This window comes from Nilaparvata lugens, chromosome X (genome assembly GCF_014356525.2).
Source record: "Nilaparvata lugens isolate BPH chromosome X, ASM1435652v1, whole genome shotgun sequence".
Taxonomy (NCBI): Eukaryota; Metazoa; Arthropoda; class Insecta; order Hemiptera; family Delphacidae; genus Nilaparvata; species Nilaparvata lugens.
Window position 1 is genome coordinate 4,192,392 of NC_052518.1, and position 22,075 is coordinate 4,214,466.

Sequence of the window (22,075 nt, forward strand, 5' to 3'; positions counted from 1 at the left end):
ACCTCAAGTCATCCTGCAGCTCGACCCCGAGAAACCTCGTCACTTTTGACTGATCGTATCCTGATAGGTCTACGTTAGGTATATTGTTGTTTAAAGTTCGACGGGATGCTGTAAATTGAAGAATTTTTGTTTTGTTGGTATTTATTTTAAGGTGATTCTCATTGAGCCAGTGATTTAAGTCTGAAATTGCCGTTTGAGTCTTGATTTGAATATCCCCTTTTGAGCCCTCAACTAGAATTGTTGTATCATCGGCGAATAGAATGACCTTGGAATATAGTTCTTTTGGAAGATCATTCACATAAATGTTAAAAAGTATTGGACCCAGTATTGTTCCCTGGGGAATTCCATTGGGTTGGAACAACCAGTCCGAATCAATAATAACCCCTTTATTGTTAATAACAAACATCTTTTTTTGTGTGTACTAAGTACGTACTTTAATTTTGCTAGCTTAGATTGAATATAATAATTACCTTTTGTTTTTGGATCATCTTTTTTTGTGCGTACTATGTTCATTAACTTTTGAATGAGATCTTGTACTCGTTCACAGCACTTGACTGGATTCTTAACAAAATCCATAGCCATGGATATACTGATTGCATTACAAGGGTTGATCGAGCTTCTATCTTCAGCTGTGAAATCTCGGTTCTGCTGCATCAAATTATGAAGCTGTGCTTTTGCCCTGCAATTGAAAAAGTATCATTTATTAGAAACCGGAGTGATGAAAATTTGGAAATAAATTAACATGTGGCTCAATATAGTTTTTCATCTATTAGGCTGGTCACTAACGGTGGAACATACATGCACATGTTTCATCGACTTGAAAACTCAATAGAGAACATTCATCATTACAGACTTATTCATCTATCAGATTCCTTAATCAGTTATTCCTTAATATGGTTACAAGCTAACAAGCTATTTCTCGTTCTATCAAATATAGATAGATCTTCCTAAAAACACTTCACTACTTTCAACAAATTAATAAAACTATATAAAAATCTTAAAGTACCCTTTATTCTTTAAAAACTTTAAAATAGTTCAACAACTAGTTTCGACCCTAACTTAGGTAATTTTCCTAATATTTGTTTTGGAAAATGACCTAAGTTAGGGTCAAAACTAGTTCTTGAACTATTTTAAAGTTTTTAAAGAATAAAGGGTACTTCAAGAATTTAAATTGTTTTATTAGATCTTCCTATATTAATTCCGGAAATAATGAGGAAGAAATTACATTTTTAGGTCTATATCTTTGAAAAAACACTTGGTTGGTCTGTTCACATTAAAAAAAATATGTATAAAATTAAGCTCAGGAATTTTCGCGCTGGGACGACTAGCAAAAATGTCCAACTTAGAAACGTTAAAAGTAGTGTACTTTGCAACGATCCATTCCCACATTTCATATGGAATTGAAATATATGGAGGAACAGGCATCTCAAACTTAAATTATATACTCCTATTACAAAAAAAAGCAATAAGAATAATTCTAAATCTTAATAGAGAGCATTCATGCAAGCCATTTTTTAGTAAGTTAAAGTTCATGACGGTGTACAGCCTGTACATTTATAGGACAATATTATATATAAAAACTAAAGAATCTAAATTCCCACGGCAAGTAGATGTACATAATTACAACACAGGAAATAAAAATAATTTTACAATAAAGAAACACAATAAGGAAAAATATAAACAAATTCCAACGTACACGGGAATAAAATTTATTGGTTGTCTCCCAGGTTGCATAAGACATGAACCTGATGGAAAAAAATAAAAAAAAAATCTAAATTTTTATTTAAAAAAAAAAAAATCAAAATTTTTATTAAAAAAAATCAAAATTTTTATTAAAAAAAATCAAAATTTTTACTCACAATACAAACAATTGAGGGTCCTGCCAAACCCGAAGGTTTTTCGGCGGGTGCTCAGTTACAAAAAAATACGAGTTACAAAGATTAATAAACTTAGACAAAATAAATATTACACTTTAAAGATTTTAAAAGCATAAGATGAATGAAAACAAATACAAATTGCAAAAAGAAAATAAGAAATATACATCAGATTTTGATAGAGAATTAATAAAAAAAAGGTAGAATAACGAAAATTTATTACATCAAAGTTCAAGGAATTGTTGAGAGCATATTTGATAGATTTAGCATGCTACAGTATAAACGAGTTTACTGTAAAAAATGAATTTCAAACTGTCACTTTTTCTCTTTAGCTTTAAGTTTTTGACTTTTTCATGTATGTTTTGAAAAAAAGATTGATTGATTGAATGATTCCTAGATCCATGAGCATAATATATAGATGCATAAGATCATGTCAAAAGATTAGAACACCTACACATAATAGAGTCCAAGTCAATAAGTTATTATGCCTGTATGGTTTTAGTGTTTGTAAAGCATTGCAGGTCTATGCTGGATTCAGGCAGCTGAAAAACCCTTAAACATCATAAAAAGGATTCAAGCAGAGCCACTTATGTAGAGTTTTTTTAAATTCTCTGGTTAAATTCAATGTTCTTAAATTCGAGGAGCAGTTTATTAAATACATGTCTAACCATGATAATAATAATAATAATAATAATAATAATAATAATAAATAATAATAATAATAATAATATAATAATATAATAATAATAATAATAATAATAATAATAATAATATAATAATAATAATAATAATAATAATATAATAATAATAATATAATAATAATAATAATATAATAATAATAATAAATAATAATAATATAATAATAATAATAATAATAATAATATCGAGTGACCTGGCTGGCTCAGGTCTGGTGTCAGAGTTTTCAGGTCGCAACTGATCAATTTCAGGGCCTCTGACATGACCTAACGACTGCTTTTTAGGCAGCCGGGACCGACGGCTTAACGTGTCCATCCATGATAAGATGACTGGACCTTATCCAGACGGACAAAAGGAATGTTGATGTCATTCCTATGTCGAGTATTGATTCTATAATAGAAAATAAGCAGGTAAGAGAATCGAAATGTTTGGAACACTCACATATTTTGATGTTTACTAGCGTCGCAGTCATTGTCAAGTAGACCATTAGTGTTGGCACTCTTGACCATTTGAACGAGGATTGGCGTGAGTTCCCCCTCGAGAGCAAGCAGGCCTTTGGCGAATGCAGCTGCCGTCATTTGGACTCTTCCTTCGTCCGAGGCATAGATCTTCAAATCGTGTCGAAATGTCGAATGCAAACGTAGCAGTCCAAGGCCTTGCTTTCCCGCGTATTCACCTATTTGTTTCAATAAGAAAAAGCAAAGACAAAAGACGATTAGACATATTGACAAGATAGTTTCAAGCACTTCGAATTAAAGCTTACAGTATAATTTTAGAAAAGAAGACCAGAGTTTGGTGTTGTAAGACTCGTTATGCAGATACTCGGTTTAAACGGAGAAATGTCAGCTGTTCGTTCAAACCCCGTATGAAACACATTATGATAAATGCAACATATCTACAAATAATTGTGGTTTAGCGTTACTCTTCCGGAAGTCACGCCCTACTCAATCACACGAGCAGTAGCATGTTGTAATTTTTACAACATACTATTTTCTATGTTTGATGTACTCTGTCTACTGTCAAAACATATTAATTATTTGTATAATTAATATTTTCATCTCATTGGATTATTTTATGCCCATGAACATTATGCATGGTTACCTTTTCGTAGCCCAATAAGTTACACCAAGCAACGCCAACAATTCTGTGTTATTTGTTCGTTGGCAGTCTCTTTCCCTATCATATGCACTATCTATCATACTTATGCACTGTGGCGACTAAATGGCACCTAAAGACTGAACCATTGCTCGGTTGATACTGCAACTCAGTGGAGTGATGGGGAGAAAGTTTTGGAATGCATAGGTGACTCATTCACTGACACCACCCCATTCAATAGTTTTGTGCAGCAAAAAACTGACACTGTTGTACTTTTTACAACAGCGCGTCTGCCGGAAGGTTAAACGTAGTGTTAGCATATGGCCCTAAATCAATTCTTTTCCACCACTATCGATTTGAACTTTGAATTAAAAACACTTTCGAATAGGAAACACTTGGAGCCAGACCATATTAATCGGTTTTTCAGGCGTTTTTAGAGTCGGCAGGGGAGTAATCTCTCCGATTGGCGCCTGGAAAAACGGCTAGTCCATTGTTGCCGCCTGGAAAAACGCTTAATATGGACTAGCCCTTACGTTTAGACCTGTTATTGGTCATCTTTAAACTCAAATATTTCTGAAGTATATTCTGAAATATTTTCATTTGTTTCAGTTTAGAAATGCCCCCTCTCTTGACTGTGGAAGAAAGAGCCAAAATAGCAGCTCGTTATGAGGTCTGGGGATCTGTGGTGCGAGTACAAAGGTGGTGGAGGGCTGAGCGAGGGATCCATGTAACAATGGATGCAAAAACTGTTAAAAATTGCTATTCCAAATTACTAACAACAGGGAGTGTCGCAGATGCAAGACGATCAGGAAAACCATCAACGTCAAGGACAGCAGAGAATGTTGACAGAGTTCGTGAAATGTTCATGAGGAGCCCTAAGAAATCGCTGCATCAAGGATCTCGTGAAAGTGGTCTTTCACGTTACTCTGTTGCAACGATCTTAAGAAAGATCTCAGTTTTAAACCATGGAAGCCACGAGATTCTTGATGCAGTGATTTCTTATGGCTCATCATGAACATTTCACGAACTCTGTCAACATTCTCTGCTGTCCTTGACGTTGATGGTTTTCCTGATCGTCTTGCATCTGCGACACTCCCTATTGTTAGTAATTTGGAATAGCAATTTTCAACAGTTTTTGCATCCAGTGTTGCATGTATCCTTAGTTGAAATTTATTATTTATTTCACAACTCTCATAGATTTCATTTCAATTGTGAGATAAATGAAGCTAAGTTTCTTCTATATTAAGTTTCTGGTTTCTAAATACTGGGTTCCCAATATCAATGAATGTATTGTGGAAGAGAATATACAGTCATTGATGATAAATCATTTTCTATTAAGATGGATATAACATGTTAGGCCGTTTTTGTTTTGTCTGGTGTTGTTTATTGAATTACTAGTGACCTTTGTACGATAAATATCTAGGAATTAAAAATGTTCATATTATATTTTCACAAGGAGTATTACAATTGGAATTTGTTGAGAATTTCAAGTTTCATTTTATTCCCTGTACTGATTATTCAATCTATGCTTGCCTGCAAGCTCTAATATGTGCTCTATGCTTTACCATGAATTTCTAGTACACTATGAGAGACTATCTATTTTTTAAATTTCATTTTTGTATAGGTTTCAGTCAATATTTTTAACATGTTAGATACGATTTGATATCAATATGATTTGATTGGAAATTACTACAGACTGTCTTGAACAGGGCTTTCTGCCTCATGAGATAAATGGACAAAAGAAACATGCGATTGGTTATTGAAAAAAAAAACATTTTGAATAACAAAGATTGAAGAGGTAATTTTCAGGATTTATTTTGTAAGATAACTCAAACTCAATGTCTACCCCCAATTAATAGATTGGTAAAAATGAGAATATTAGTATTAAGATGTATGTTAGTGATTTTTTATAGTTTAATTTGAACATAAAAGTGCTTTAAATCGAAAAAATCTCAATATTTCATTATTCAGTTTTGATAGAGTGCAACATTTTTAAGGATTTGTGAACATTTTAGAACCAGTCCAATTACAAACAATAGAATTAAGAGAGAATTGAAAAATATAAGATAATATTTATATTTATATGTACAGCATTTTTTAAAATAATAAGTTCTGCACTATTTGATATCGGCAAGATTACGTTATCAAGAAATTTATTTTATTCATTTTTCTAAGTTCATGAAGACATTAATGAAAATGACTCTTGCTTTCTAACAGGCAATGCTAATAAATCTATGTTAAATTGAAGCATATGAAGCATTGGTATTGAATTTTTTGGACAAAATTTACATATATAAGCTCATTCCGTAATATAGGTGCAGATATAAATATAAATAAAAAATATTCAGCTCTTGTTCATAAAAAACTTCAGATTCGATTTTGTTCCAGAAAGCTGAGGAGCTAGAGATGTTCTCCATGGAATCTTAATAAAAAACTAAGGCTGTACAAATATTTATTCAATCAGTTTTATTTAAAGAATCAGTTACATCTAACTGAATCAAAATAATTTCATCATTGCAAATACTTGGCTCGAGACATGCAATGGTTTAGCAATATATAAAAAATGTAAGTTTATTTATATTCAAGTTACCATGCTATCAGTGAATTTATTAAAGCTTCAAACGACGTGGTTCTAGAGAAGTGTGATAGGTAATGCACTCTAAGAATGTTACGACCAAGTATAACAAATAAAAAATATCAATATTGAGTGATTAAAGATAAAAAGACTTCAAACAGTGAATATTCGGATAGTTTGTCAAGTTTTTATCAGTCTATTCCAATATTTGCTGCATTTATTTTTACCATATTAGGTGAACCTGACCTGAGAATCAACATAAATGATAAGAGCAACAACAATAATTCCTTGAGATTTTAAGTTTAAGAATTTAAAATAGATGCTTTAGTATCAAATAATTTGGTATCTTCAAGATTCAAGAGGTGTTAATATCAAATGTGTTAATAACAGAGGGTGTAGTATCCTTGATATACTTGGATTTGAGAGGTTTAGTATAGGATAGACATTGATTTCAGATTAACACAAGTTATGAATGGTTTAATCTCATCTCTAAAAAATGGGTAAGTCTCAAACATGAGGTTAGAGGTAATGTTATCTCTACACTACCACCGTGCCGTTTTAATTTCTTTTTAGATGTACGAGATTCCTATTTTAGTAGAAAATATATCCTCTAAGGATTAAGAAAATTTATTTCTCAAGTGGGAGTAGAGCTTGGGATCTTAACCACATCAGTACATGGAAAATGTATTTATTAAAACAGGTGTTCTATAAAACTTGATATACCAGCTTGCATGTCAATTTTTGTGATTTATAGTCCTAAATGTGTAGTCTTAGTATGGGCGAATAGCTCAGAATCTCTTTATGGTTTTTCTTCCTTGAGTTCAAGAACAGTTTGAACATTATTGGGAAACGTGGAGGCATTAAGTTTACTGTCTAAAAAAAGCCCAAATTTTCATAGACGCTGTAGCATTGTTTTCAACTATTACAGAGGAAGTAACAAATTGCAAAAACTACTATTTTTACTTTCTTTGCCCTATTACCATAGGTAAGGGAAATATTGCTTTCCAAAAAATATCAAAGTACCCTAATTTCAAGGTTTCTATAAGTTTCAAGGTCCCCTGAGTCCAAAAGCATGATTTCTACTGTTTGTAAAACATTTGCTATTCTTATTTGTTGAAAATAATTGTTTCCTTGTGTGATTGTTATACTTGAAATATTTAAAATTGACAGTCCCACCTAAAATCATAGACAACTTCTAATTTTCTAGTTGAGAAAAGGCAATGTTCTTTGCTTATACTTCTTAAGGTCCAATTCTTAAGGGAAGACTGTAGCCGCGCTGTATTAACTGCTATAGTCGCTAATCAATTTTCATAATTAAGATTTTGTTAATTATTACAATTGATCTGATAACGTTGGTGATCTAGAAAAGGGATAGCGATATTTGTCGAAAGATATCAACACCGATGTTAATCAAATACTGCCTTTATAACGTGGACCTCACCTGATGGGTCCTACGTTGTCCTCACCTGATGGGTCCTACGTTGTCCTCACCTGATGGGTCCTACGTTGTCCTCACCTGATGGGTCCTACGTTGTCGAATGATGGACATTTCTACATTAAGCCGCGTCCACACCATGTCGATCGACTCTGTCGACCCGGTCTATCGATAAAGTCGCTCGACACCTTCGACTGTGTCAACTCGACAAAATTGCCTCAGTACATGTGGACGAGTCGACCGACAACCATCATAAATTTTCATACATAATCGAGTGTTTTATATTTAATCGAGTGTTTTATTTTAAATATAAATCGAGTTTTTATATAAAATGAGTGATGATGAAGATGCTGGAGCAGCGGCTTCTGCTGCAATTCTTATTGCCATCTTGGGAAGCCAAAAAGATAGTCGCTCGCGGAGATTTTGGGTACGGCCTAGCCTTGTTCGAGGCAGAAAAAAGTATAGTACGGAGGAATTTATGGAAGATTTATTTCTTATTGCCCTTGCAAATTAACTTTGCAAATTTCTAATTTTCTTTTCCACCTCCACTTTTTCAATGCCAAATGACACCGCAATTTCCACCAAACCATCATGCCGTTTGTTTCTGTTTTTATAGTCAACATCACTTGAATCCCATAAGTAAGAACGATCACGGTACATTTCAATAAAATTCGACGTTTGGGTATCACTCCAATTCATTTTCAATAAAAATTTAAGCACTTGAACAACAGTATAGCACTATTCTATTTTTTAAAACGGCAGTGACAAGATCGACACGTCCACACTGGTGCCTTCGACTCGACTGTCTTTGATCCGGACCGACCTGATTCGGGTTGCGTTCGACTAGACTCGACAGCGCTCAACAATGTCTAGCGACACGTCCAGACTTGTTCGACATTGTCGATCGGTGTCGATCGACATAGTGTGGACGCGGCTTTATATTTCTACGATGAAAAACTGATCTTGAAACGTTGCGGAGCTAGAAAAGGATAGGGCTATCTGCTTTGTGGAATGATAGACAAGGATAGCAACACCAATGTTAATCAAATACTGCCATCATAACGTGGACCTTACAATAGAGGCAGAGAACCGTGAGAATGCCTGCTGTCATGAAAAATTCTCTGGAAGGGTAGCGCTATCTGCCTTGTCGAATCAAAGACAAGGAATAACAACACCAATTTTAGTCAAATATAACGTGGACCTCATTACAGTCCTGATGAGTCATACGTTGTCGAATGATAGACAAGGATAGAAACACCAGATTGTAAATCAAATGTTCCATTATAGTATGTTGCCATTATACCTAACCTAACCTAACCTAACCTAACCTAACCTAACCTAACCTAACTATAATACCTGGCCCGCTACCTCCCCAACACCTATAAAAAGCTGCAAGTGAAGAATTGAAGAAATTGCTACTAGGTATTTGAGAAAAATGTTAGTGAAAGGTTTTACCATCTACCGCCCATCTGCAGAAGCATTGCAAGCATGTGAGCAATGCATGCCGATAATGATATAAATCTAGTACGAACCGCCAGCGTGTCTACCTTGTCCCCCTGGATACATGCACCGGAAAATCTTGCCCAGTTCCTCGGCTTGGATTCGTCCGGCCGGCGTCAGCTCTCCTCCCCATTTCAAGATCAACACCAGGGAGGGCTCCTTCGGTGTGTCTGAATCACAACAAACTGTTCTGGTAAGCAACAAATCTGGACAGATGGTGTAATGTGCTATCTACTTGTAATCTAGCATTTATTATTTATCAAAATTCAAAATTCTTTATTAGCAATTTCATATTCTTACATAACATTTACAGTATGTCGAGAATTTCTGCTTTGTCAATATACAAATTACAATCAACATAACCAACCAATTACAGTCAATAAATGAGTTAATCACAAATAAAAGTAAAAAAAATTTAACTAAAACACACTGGAGGCCTTAAAAAAGTTGATTAACAACTCAGGTAGGGCTACTTGTTGAATCCAACTAACATTGAATTAAGTACCTTGTATTAATGGGTTGGATCTCAGGAAGAGAAGCTGTCAATAGTCATCTAGAAACTCTCGGACTGAATGAAATGTTTTATGTGTCAAATAGGTCAAAACTTTTGCTTTGAATTTAGATACATTGATAGATACAATATAATTCTCATTTATGAATGATTGGGGAAGGAACAACAGGCTTAAAGCCCAAAACTGTTCATTTCCCAAATTTGGATATAAATTGTCCAAAAATTTAGAATAGAATAATGGAATGACATTTTTATATGACGACGTAGTAAAGATTGGACAGTAATGTCCACTCTACCACAAGAATTTGTGATGGTAAATTGCTGTAATATTATACAGAATGGCTCACAAAATAAACAGCTAAAGACCATTCTACAATAAATTTGCAACATAAATTGTCCAGTGAAATTTTCTTATATCGACCTTAGTTTTCGAGATACTAGATAGATTTTTCTATATTTTTGAAAAACGTCAATAACTAGAAAACTGTCAGTGAAAACCCAATTCTAAGGCTATGGTTGAAAAGAGGAAGAAATTTCCGATACAATTCATATAATTTGTTCCTTTGACGTTTTGAAATTTTTATGAGCACCTCAAGTTGGAAAAAGAACATTTGTTAAAAGTATTAAGGTCCTTGAATCTGTTTCAGAAAAATGGTCAAGTCAAGTTATAAGGAACAGCTGACTTGAAGATGACCTCACATTGTATAAGCACTATTCATTTTACAGCAATGATATACTAGTGTATGGTCTTCCTATTCCAGGATATCAGGACATTCAATTTTGAGAAAAAATGTTCCTATCTTCGTGCACAGAATAATATCTTTTTCAACTTCTAAAGCCAGTAACATACAAATCGATTTTTGGAAGTTCGATTTTTTGCCGTCCTTATGAATACTGTCAGATTAAACGGAACTTGACAAACATCATCTGTTTAATCTAATAGAATTTATAAGGACGGAAAAAATCGTACGTGCAAAAATCGATTTGTCTGTATCTAGCCTAAAGCTAAGAATAAATATTTCTAAACATTTCAAGATTATTTGTACTTCAACATCTTACAAAAGTTTGTAACATTGTGATTGAGAAATAAAGAATCATTTAATTTGTGTGGTTTTAAATTCCAGTAATGCAAGATTTTCAAGTTTCCTGTGCATCGCAACGAATACATGTTGTATTGTGAATGAACAAAATGCTAAGGAAATTTAGGGGTGTTGCAATACAGTGAAAAGCGCAACGTGTACTATGTACAGTGCGTTCATTATGTGACAAAGATATCATTTTATGTCAGAACAGTGACGTTTTATATTTATTGTGTGGCTACCGCAAGATAGAATCACTACCGTATTTATATATTATAAAAAACATGAAACGTCATTTAATGTGTACTGGCTACAACAGGTCTGAAGTATTGTTTTGTGAACGATAATATAAGAATTGCTAACTGCAGAAGGGACACTTGTCCAAAATTTTCATTTTTATTTTTATTAGCTGAAAGAAGTTTATATGAATAGATGTATCGTTTACTGTAGAGATGGAACTTCTACACAGTCAATAAAGCCTTAATAACAACATGTGATATTGACCACTTACTGCAGATAGGGAACATGTCCTGGACATGTTACCTTTCTGCTGTAAATAGAAAAATTCTCCTATAGGTAGTGCTAGCGGTGCTAGCATAAATAATGTTTAAATATCGGACAGATGATCTGCTTTATCCGAACCACTTGATGCACATTTGGGGGTCGCGACTGAGCCAAGTAATGGCTGATTCAAAATGGCGGATCCAGCGTTCATTAAAACGGTCATAGAATGGTTAAGATTCATGATAGAGACCTCTCGTAAACGCGAATCGAATCACAATAAACTATCCTTGCTTCAATAAATTTCCACCTAAAACTTGATTTTAACCGACAAAAATGCGCTTTTTCAAAAACATTTCATTTTACAAGAGTATGTTTTCTGAATAACTACTTTCAATGACGATTTTTGGATATAAAGTGTCAAACAAAAGTTCTTTGGAATGAAATTTAACATCTATTCCCGTTTGTTTAAAGTCTTAATCATCTCTTGTTTTGGAGTTATGATTTTTTTCATGATTTCATTTTAGCCACTTAACCAAGTAACTATCATTTAAACTGAACTATAAGTCTGCGTGCTGATAAATTTCGTTTAAGAAATACCCCGTGGAATCTACAACTTCCTAAGGAACACAAGGACAAGCTACCCATAAATTTTCTAGAAATGAAAGACAAAAAAATGTCTAACGTACGTTTTGGATAAGATGGAATTTTGGAATGAAATTTTAAAGTTTCCAACAGAAAAAGGGAATGAAACTGAAGAGCATGTTCTAGTACCATACAAATAAATTCAGTTCTCATCTAATCACGAATATTTATCCACTCACTTTTTTTCCAAGAAAAAAAAAACTTTTATTTTGAGTTTTTACTGTTTACTGCAAAAAGGTAACATGTCCAATTGATTTTTTTTAAACTTCTGTAGAATGAAATTTAGGTCAGTAATTACATAATATCATATACAAAATACTAAATATTTCTACTTGTTAGTTTTCCTGTAAAGTAGTTTTTTGCTTCTCCTGTGAAATTAGGAAAACTGGACATGTTCCCCTTCTGCAGTTAGTGATGCTTATTAAGCATGTGATAAAATATTGTTCAAGGAAGAACACTCGTTGCTGTTGGCAAAACGACATGCTTACATTATTGTACACAGAACAATACTGCAGACCTGATGAAACCTTTACAGAAAATGAATTTACAAAAATGTGTTTCATATACAGAGTGAGTCATATGTATGGGAACCATTCAATAAATTGGAGACTGTTGTAGATATAATACTGTAACTTTCAGGATAAATTATTGGTCGAATACTCTACCTTTTGACGTACAACTGAATTTCAACCCGTCATAAGGGGGTGACTTAGGGGTTGTAACTCGAATATTTTAAATGTAAACACCTATTGTGTGGTACCTACATCATTTTGAAGGCCTTCTCATGACGAGAAAGTTGACACCAATAAAAATGTTCTATGATACTTTTATCCAAAATGGCGGCTGATTAAAATTTATCAATTATTTCTTTAAAAACTCAAACTTCAATCAGCCGCCATTTCGGATACAAGTATCATAAAACATTTTTGTCGATGCCATTTTTCTTGTTTCAAAAAGGCCTTTAAAATGATATACCACACAATGGGTGTTTACATTTAAAATATTCGAGTTACAACCTCTAAGTCACCCCCTCATGAGGGGTTGAAATTCAGTTGTACGTCAAAAGGTAGAGTATTCGACCAATTACTTATCCTGGAAGTTACAGTATTATATCTACAGCAGTCTCCAATTTATTGAAGGGTTCCCATACATATATGACTCACTCTGTATAAATAGTGATGCTATTTTGTTGTAGTCACAAACGAATGTTATAAAAACTCCAAATTTTACAGACATGTTTATTTGGATGTGTGCAACATAATGGACATTGTATAATACATTTATAGATCTAGTGGGTGCCTCATAGAGAGTAAGCATGAAAGACAAAAAAATATATATACGAATGTATCATAGAAATATGTTTCCAATACTATTTAAATATTCTATTACTTGCTCAAAAGATAACGGCCATTGACTTGCATGAGGTTGAAAAGCTTTGTAGTTTTCTGGCAATAATAAATATTCCACACTACCAGGGGCGAGGCGTGACTTTTTGGCTCAGTCATCTCCAGGAACAATTCAGTTGAAAGTTTGAATGAAAGCTGCACCCCCTCTCCTACTTTAAAGATAATGTTCCATTTTTGACGATTATTTATCGAGAAAGATGACATCTAGTATAAGATAAGCTTACTATTAAAAATCCTTGAGTTGAAAACTATAGAACTTGGCTAAATCTCAAGCTCAGAAACTGGCCCTCAAATTAATTTAAAAAATTGAAATGAAATTCTTTATTCTATATTGATTCATACAACAAGTACATCATCAAAAATGACAGGGAGAGAAAAATAAGGAAACCTTGTGCTATTCCTCTCCCAAATTTAGAAAAGGTTACACATAGTCCGAAATAGGTTAATTCTTTAGTTGTTTACTTCACTAAATTTTCAGTTCTTAATATTTTCACGGAGTAGATTTTTGAATTTAGATGCTTCAAAACCAAACATAGAAGAAATAATAATAATTATTATCAATAACAAATTGCAAACAAAATAATTATCGTATGGTTTGCAACACTGGTGCGGAACAGTGGAATCGCAGAAAATAGCGATGTCTTTGACCGTTTACTCCACCATGGTTTATGGGGAGAGGGAGAGTGATGATGCAGAAGAGAGGTGGTAATCAATGCTAAGTAGCATTACTGGAATCGCATATTTTTGAGAATCACATTGAACGGATGGAACTGATGATGCAGTAGTCTACTTAATTCGAGCTTGGCGCGCTCGCAAAAAAATGTTTCTCTGTTGTTTATTTTAAATATTTACAATTAAATAATATACACATTACATATAAATTTCTGTCCAGTAATCGGCGAATCCAGAGATGACCGGACGCCTCGCCTCTGCACACTACAGTAAACTACTGTGATGTTTAAACTCTGTATAAATACAATGACATTATACAGAATTTATTAGATTTGTTAATACAGTTCAATCACTTCAATCACAGTGCTAGACATATATATATAGTGTGATGAAAGTACTAAATCTAAATAGTGAATATAAGTAATAATGGAATCTATACTAAAGTGAATGAAACCAATCCGTACTATTATCTTTACCATCGTCACTACTAGACCCACGAGGCCGTCCTTTTGGTTGGTACTTCATCTGAACTTTACGGTTGATTCCTGAGAAGTGTCCATACCTGAATCAAAACAAACCATACAAATCAAGATAAAAATGCCTTCATTCAATGAACACATTTTGAGCTTTGAAGCTGAGCTCCATTTAAACCTCAGTACAATCCTTTGCATGTAACTATAGAGCTTAATATCTCAAGTGTCTTCCAAATATCCAAATAATTGTGTTGAGTTGATTGAAAGTTCAATCCATGAGATTCAGAGGATAAATTCTTCACGGTAATGTTGATTGAATAAAACAAAAATCAGAATTCAATTACCAGAAAATGACCAAAAATAACTCAACTAAAAGTTATTTTTGGTAATTTTTAGTAAACTGAATAACTTTCTCAGAAATTTATATCTTCAGAAAATTTTTGTTTTATTTGATCAAAATTACCATGAAGAATTCATCCTCTAAATTTCTTGGGTTTATCTCTTACCGAATTTGAAATGTTCTGTCCCAAAAATTTAAACTTTAGGCGCTCATATCTCAAAAAGTAACGATCGGGAGAAAATGTTCTCCTGAGACAACTTTTCCATTCTTATAGCTTGATGATATACATATCGAAAAACTATGAAAAATATCACCAGTAGAAAGTTTATTTTTAGCCTTTGCACGGCCTTAAAACACAAAGACTAAACTACAACAGAGTAAATATAATTTCATTCTATTGTATGTACTGAATGATATGTATTATTAAATCTATACCATTAATTTATATTTCAACAGCTTGTTACTGATTAGAAATTGGACACTTACTGGAACAGTACACTTCCCCAGAACACTATTTAGCTTCTCTAGTTTTCCTTCTCTGTTGTAGTCAAAATTTTTAATGTTATCATTATTAGTTGTAATGGAAGCAATTGGGAGTAGTGTTATTGAAATTAGTGAAAATTAGAACATAATATTTTATTATCTGGCTGCCTAGCATAGGCTACGTAAAGCTTGCATTTTTTTAACGGATGGACGAGGTGAGGATCTTTCTCAGGGTTGGGAACTGCCTAGCTTGCATCCCAGCCTGGGAAAGATAGTTTCCATCCACTCGTCCCATCAACAGTTTCCGGCTCTTCTTCCCCCCTGCCATAGTCTAGTTTTCCACGTGTAGGCCTAGTAGGAAGAGTCGGACCTGAGACAAAAATTGCATTCTTTCCGTGCACTCTTCTTTTAACCGCTGAAGCGAACGAATAAGCGCGCTCAGACACCAATTCTTTTCGGAAGTGTGGATCACCCAAATCATCATTCAATGGATTTCTTCAACGTCTCATTATGGGTGAGTCCCAAAATTAATCCAACTCAAATGACAAGGGGCGATCGAGCTTTATTTGCATAACGATAGGTTTTTTTTGTTTTATTTTACCATTCAAAATCTCTTTCAATGTTTTTTTTTTTGTATTAGGCTAGGCAGCCAGAGTAGAGAGAGAATGTTTAATTATAACAAACTTTCATAGAGTAAAAAAATTAGCTTCTTTAACCACGTCTACCCTTTTGTAAAAGCAGTTATTAATATCTAATCTACCCGAGATATCACATAGTGAAATTCAAATTTTTGACTACAACAGAGTAAATAAAACTTTATTCCATTTCATATACTGAATGATATTTATTATCAAATTTATACCCTTCATTTCTTATTCAAATGCCTGCTACTGATTAAACTTACTGATTATACACTTACTGATTATACACTTACTGATTATACACTTACTGGAACAGTACACTTAATCACAAAAACACTCTTCAGCTAGTGAAGTTTTCCTTCTCTGTCGTAGTCAAAAATTTGAATTTGACCACAACAGAGTACCGGTAAACTTAATTTCATTTTATTCATTTCTTGCATGAAGAACCTGTTGCTCACTCCAATCTCTTCAAAATTTTGAGGATTCTTAGCCTAAGATCATTATTCATGTATAAAGTACTTTTGCAGTTTTATTGGGCTAGTGGAAATTGGGGAATACAGTAGATTTAACTGAGCATGCGCCTCTTACTCGGAGAGCTGGTCAGGTTAGAGTGCCAACACCCAATTCAACTTTTTTTAGAAATCGTTTCTATTCTTAAAAGGAATATTCTGTAATAAACTGCCCTCATTCATTGTGCATAGTGGCTCACCACATCTGTTGAAGACTTTTCTTTTTAATCTGAGTGAAGAAGATGTAGAAAGTATGTATAATATGATTGTATAAAATTATTCTATAGTTTTAGCTTTGGATTTCTGATGAGAACTGATTGATGGTTCCCAATATGATAAATTTTGAACAAATAGTGTGAATATAGTTAATAATTCATGTTTATTGTTTTGTTTTGATTGGATGCCATTTTTATAAATTTTAATTTAGCTGGTAGTGCAAAAATCAAGTGAATTTGTCATCTTTTATTTTTATTATATTCTTTTTTAATTGGTAATGTACTGTTATCAAAAGGAATAAGGTTTTTTTTTTATTTTGTGGATACTCCCATATATGCGGTCAAGCTTTAAAGCTTTGCATATGTGTAATTTAATCAGAAGGATTCATTCATATTAATTTTCAATTGTTATTATTTATGTATTGTATAATTAAAAAAATTACTATGTTGTATATCCATACTTTTTCACTGTTAAAATTAAACTTGAATTTTAAAGAAGACTTTTGAAGTGAAAATGCACTTACTTTGGTAGTGAGTCAGGCAGTCTGATGATGACCAACAACAAGCCGAAACGATCGTCACCACCAATGTTAGTGCATTTTCACTTCAAAAGTGTTTTTTTGAAATTCAAGTTTAAACAAATTGTATCATTAGTTTTTCTGATAAATAAAATCATTATTTCAAAATCCTGCTACTGATTAAAAATTGTACACTCACTGGAACAGTACACTTACATCTCAAGAACACTTTTTAGCTGCTCCAGTTTTCCCTGTTTTTCTTCAATTTCTGGGTCAGCAGCTCGATGTTCAATTTCGTTCAACAGAGAACGAGCTATGTCCAGAATTTCTTGAAGCTGTTTCGGTCTCTTTAGTTTAACATGGCCATCTGCACGTCCACCATATTTTTCGAATATTTCAAAAAACCTAAAAATAATTTCAATGATTACTTTTGACAGATCGCGAGTGCAAACCTAAAAATAAGTTCAATGATCATTTTTGACAGAGTGGAACATTTTTTATTTTCGAAAATTTTGTTGGATTTCTAAAGTTGTGCGTGCACACACCTTGAGTAATAGATAACCATTTCATATTCATGATATCTTATAACCTATTCATGCGTGTCTTTCAAAATGGCTTCTATTGGTTATTAATTTTTAAAATTAATTATTTGAAATGAATGGAACTTCTTGGAATAAAGAAGAAAATTTTAATACTTAATACTTTAATACTTAAAAGTACCTGTGGTACTTTTCTGTGAGTTGAGTAATTCTGAATGATTAAATAAATAAATACGATAATTCGTAAATTGCTTTGTTGTTTGCAGTCCAAATAAATAACATACAATAATAATCTTAATAAGTTTTTCATTATCGTTACTTGATAAAATATTTGTAAACATTAGTACCATGCAACCATATGTTCAGTACCATATTATTTCATTGAAATGATGTGCAATAGATACCTACTTTTTTTATTTATTCATAGACATTGCATTTTGTAATAAAATAGGCATCAGGTAATTTTGTTAGTAAATTCTGGAGAATCTAGAAGAATAATCTAAGAGCATAAATTCAATATTTGAGGAAGCTATCTGCGAAATTAAGTGTTTCAAATCTTATCCATACTCTTATCCAAACCCCTATCCCTATACATTGACAATGCCATTATCAAGATTTATTATAAAGGCATTATCGCCAAAACTAGTAATGTTTGATATGAGCTTTAATAAGTGTACTAGTGATTTTTAGTAATTTTCAATTTGGTCCTCACTTTATGTCTATTGAATTAAAAATAGCGACCAAAACAGTTTACCATCGAAGTTTGTTTTGATACTTTCTCACAAGAGCACTACTGGAATCTGATCCACTCCATGAGCTCTATTCTCTTAATATTTATTTATTTATTGGATAGAGTAAACAATACAGTAGTCGGAAAAGGAAAAACAGGCTATTGCCCAAAACTTCTTTAATTTCCTAATTTTGTCTTGAATTAAATCTTAATTTATAATAAATGAGTTTATGATAAATTTTATCATAAAGTCGCCAATGACTATATACCGCCAATCATATTAGATGCTAAGCAAGTATGAATAATCCCATAATACTAATGAGCATTACCGTACTGAGTCGCCACTGTTTAATCCTCAATATTTGATCTGATCTTTCTCATCCTTAGCTGCAATTTACAATCAGCTGAAGCTGGCCATTCGACCATAGAATATGCTCCTTTAAGCTGCATTTACATTGGTCAAGTTTCCTTTAATTCAAAGTTTTTAAAGTTTGAGTTGAATGGACGATTTTAAAAACTTGAACTCAAGTTTATTTGAATTCAAGTTTTCATAACCTCAAAAGCAATATAATCATAAATTATATGCTTTCTTCTTACTTTTCGTGCTTTCTTCTGCATTATAGTTAGTTGTTTTTATACATTCTGCATTGACTGACAACAGTTTATTTTTATAATTTTCCCATTTTTAGGTTGAATTTTAGATTCAAATGCAAAGATTGAAATTGAATCCAAAAGTCAGACATGTCTGTTTCAATCAACAAAACTTGAAGAAGGGCCTATATTGGATTCAAGTTCCTGTTATTGTAAACTTGACAAAGTTTGCAAAATACATTCATTTTACATAAACGTCAAGAAAACTTGAATTCAAGGAAACTTGACTGATGTAAACGCTCCTTGAGCACTTTTATTAAGGGCAATGTCAAGCTTAGGAGCTGTTAAAAGCCTGACAAATGCTGTCAAAAGTTCTTCAGGAACCAAAGTACTCTTCCTCAGGAATATTTTCGTTTCGGGGAAACATTACCAGTCAAGGAAATCGAGTTAGAATTTAACTGGCAAATATTTTAACAACTTTCTGAAGGAAACAGCTTCATTATCTTGAAATAAATTTTTCAAATAGCTATAGTATTTTAACTGTACAAAGGAAGCATAGTAATTAGTCTTTTAATTGAGGACTCAACTGCCTACACTTCAACACTACCATCACCAGACATTTTATGTGATGAGATATGTGGTCTACGAGACATAACCATTTAGTTTCGCCAATAACTCAATTATAATTGTTGTTACCGATAAAATGTTTTAAATTGATTTTCAATTTGCCAGACACGTTCAATTTAGTATTGAGATTTAGGTTTTTTTTATAAGAAACGTGTTATATTGGTTGGAACATTTATAATGACTGCCATCTTAGAGCATTGAGGTCTTGTCACCCAAAGCAGTTTTTGAATATTAAGGTGCGTATAGTCTTATGTGCCACGAACACGCGCATCATCAGCTGATGCTATGCTTATTATAATTATTGTACCTTACTGTTTCTGTACAAATACAGATATAATCAACTGATGAAAAGTGAAATTCGCGTGTTTGTGGCACATAAGTCTGTGAGTACTTCAAATTTTTGTTTCAAACTTTCCAAACATATTGTACTGGAGCCCTGTATTTTCCCCTGGCCATGAATAAACCTAGTATGACGGCATGTTTTATGAAAATCTGAATGTTACTCATTTAATGTTATCATTGTACTGAAATCCTGCATTTTCCTGTTTTCATGAATAAATAAACCTATGACGACCATGTTTTATGAAAATCTGAGTAACATATTTAACTTTAACTCTGTATTTTTCCCTTGTTATAACTAGTTATAATTTAACCTATGACGGCAATGTTTTATGAAAATCTGAGTAACATATAGTACTCAAACCCTGCATTTTCCCCTTCTCATTACTAGTTATAAAAAACCTAGTATGAGGGCATGTTTTATGAAAATCTGGGTAACATATTGTACTTAAAACCTTTCCTGTTTTCATGAATAAACCTATGACGACCATGTTTTATGAAGATCTGATGTTTTATGAGTAACAAATTGTACTTAAACCATGTATTTTCGCCTTGTCTTTACTAGTTATAAATAAACCCATGACCATGTTCCATGAAAATCTGAGTCACTGATTAGCAGTGGCAAAGCTAAAGGGGAATCTTAAGGTGCGTACAGACTTTCGCTCTGCTCCGCAACCGAACGTCACTCCAGCAGAGCGATTGATGATCGACCGGCGAACAAGAGTCGTTCGACCGGGGAACGCGAGAAGATCTAACATCTTCCATAACGTTCATGATGGGTGCGTGGGCGGTGCGACTGTGGTTCGATGGTGGTACGAGGGCGGTACGAGGGAGGAGCGTGCTCGGTGCTGGTTGGAAGCGCGAATATGTGTACGCAGCTTAAGAGTCTGAGACTCCCCAAAATTAATTATGATTTATGTGAATATTATGTTTTATTAGCACGCATATATTTATTTGCAAATTTGGATAAGAGCTGGCCAGACCGCCTTCCAAACTGTTTTGTGGCTGTGTGTCTGGCCGACAGCAGAGAGCAGACTTGCTAGGCTACCTATTCATTCTACATGGCGAGTCTCAAACTCATGAGACTCTCAATTCATTCATAATGGGCGTGGCGTATTGTATGGTTGCTATGACAACGTGACGTAGCACCATAGCCACATAGTAGAGTCTAGTCTAGGCTCTACAGCTGGGTTCATAGTTCGAGTTCCGTATCGATGTCTCGATCTCGATGTATCGAACGGTTGATATCGAAGCAATCGTCTTCAAACATCGATCATCGATGCTTTCCAAAATTTGAAGATTTCAAAAAATCAGTTAGTTTGTGGCTCGTGTAACACTTGGCTTGTTCTTAACCTACAACTCGGTTTTGGCGGTTTGCTTTGGTTTACTCAACAATAATGAAACTAAATAGTTATTTGTATATCTAGAGTGAAAAGTACTGTTTTTTCTCCCTGAGGGAAAAGTTTGAAGCCCGAGGCGAAGCCGAGGGCAACAATTTTCCTGAGGGAGAAAAAACATTTTTCACTCGTGATATACACAACATTTTTCCTCCACCTACATTTTTATAAAAACTGCTAATAAAATAATTTTTAAAAACGTATGTGACCAAACAATGTGTTACAACATTTAATCTAAAAAGTAAACAGAAACAGCTGGCTTGTAATCACAGTTCTCCTCCGACAGCACTATCTGTCGGCTAAAGTTGTAACAACAATGACTGCCAAAACTACAGCTATGATGAAGTTCCCGTTTCAAATTTGATTAGTTAATAAGTAATATTCGTTTGCTGATATTTTGAATAACATGGAATAAAAGAAAAAATATATACATTTTTTTAGTATAGTGATATGAAGTTTGTAATAATAATTTCAGCATACAAACATAAATTTTATACATCGATCAAATGTCTGGTTGAGGTATTGAATTTAGTTGGTTTAATGACAACTCTATATGCTTCCTCATCTGAGCTTAGACCTTCTGACCTATTCCAAATGTACGTTTATAAAATAGTGATGCTTCCCATGTTATTTAAATGGAGTCACTTTTACTCCCTAGGGAGTTTTTCTGTTTTTTACTACCGA

The 22,075-nt window shown here is 33.3% G+C and overlaps 1 protein-coding gene across 9 annotated transcripts in view; it reads right to left on the minus strand.

Annotated features, from left to right (window-relative positions):
- Positions 1–22,075, minus strand: part of LOC111055284 (inositol hexakisphosphate and diphosphoinositol-pentakisphosphate kinase) — a 75,869-nt gene that overhangs the window by 18,963 nt on the left and 34,831 nt on the right. For 3 of the 9 annotated variants that reach the window (XM_039442256.1, XM_039442255.1, XM_039442263.1), the window contains 5 exons: positions 17,385–17,573; positions 14,454–14,551; positions 9,208–9,360; positions 3,012–3,246; positions 471–679 (listed from right to left, as the gene is read on the minus strand). In XM_039442256.1, coding sequence (XP_039298190.1) covers positions 471–679; positions 3,012–3,246; positions 9,208–9,360; positions 14,454–14,551; positions 17,385–17,573 — 884 coding nt within the window. The remainder of the gene's footprint in view (positions 1–470; positions 680–3,011; positions 3,247–9,207; positions 9,361–14,453; positions 14,552–17,384; positions 17,574–22,075) is intronic. The other 6 variants (XM_039442262.1, XM_039442260.1, XM_039442261.1 and 3 more) reach the window with 6 other exon arrangements.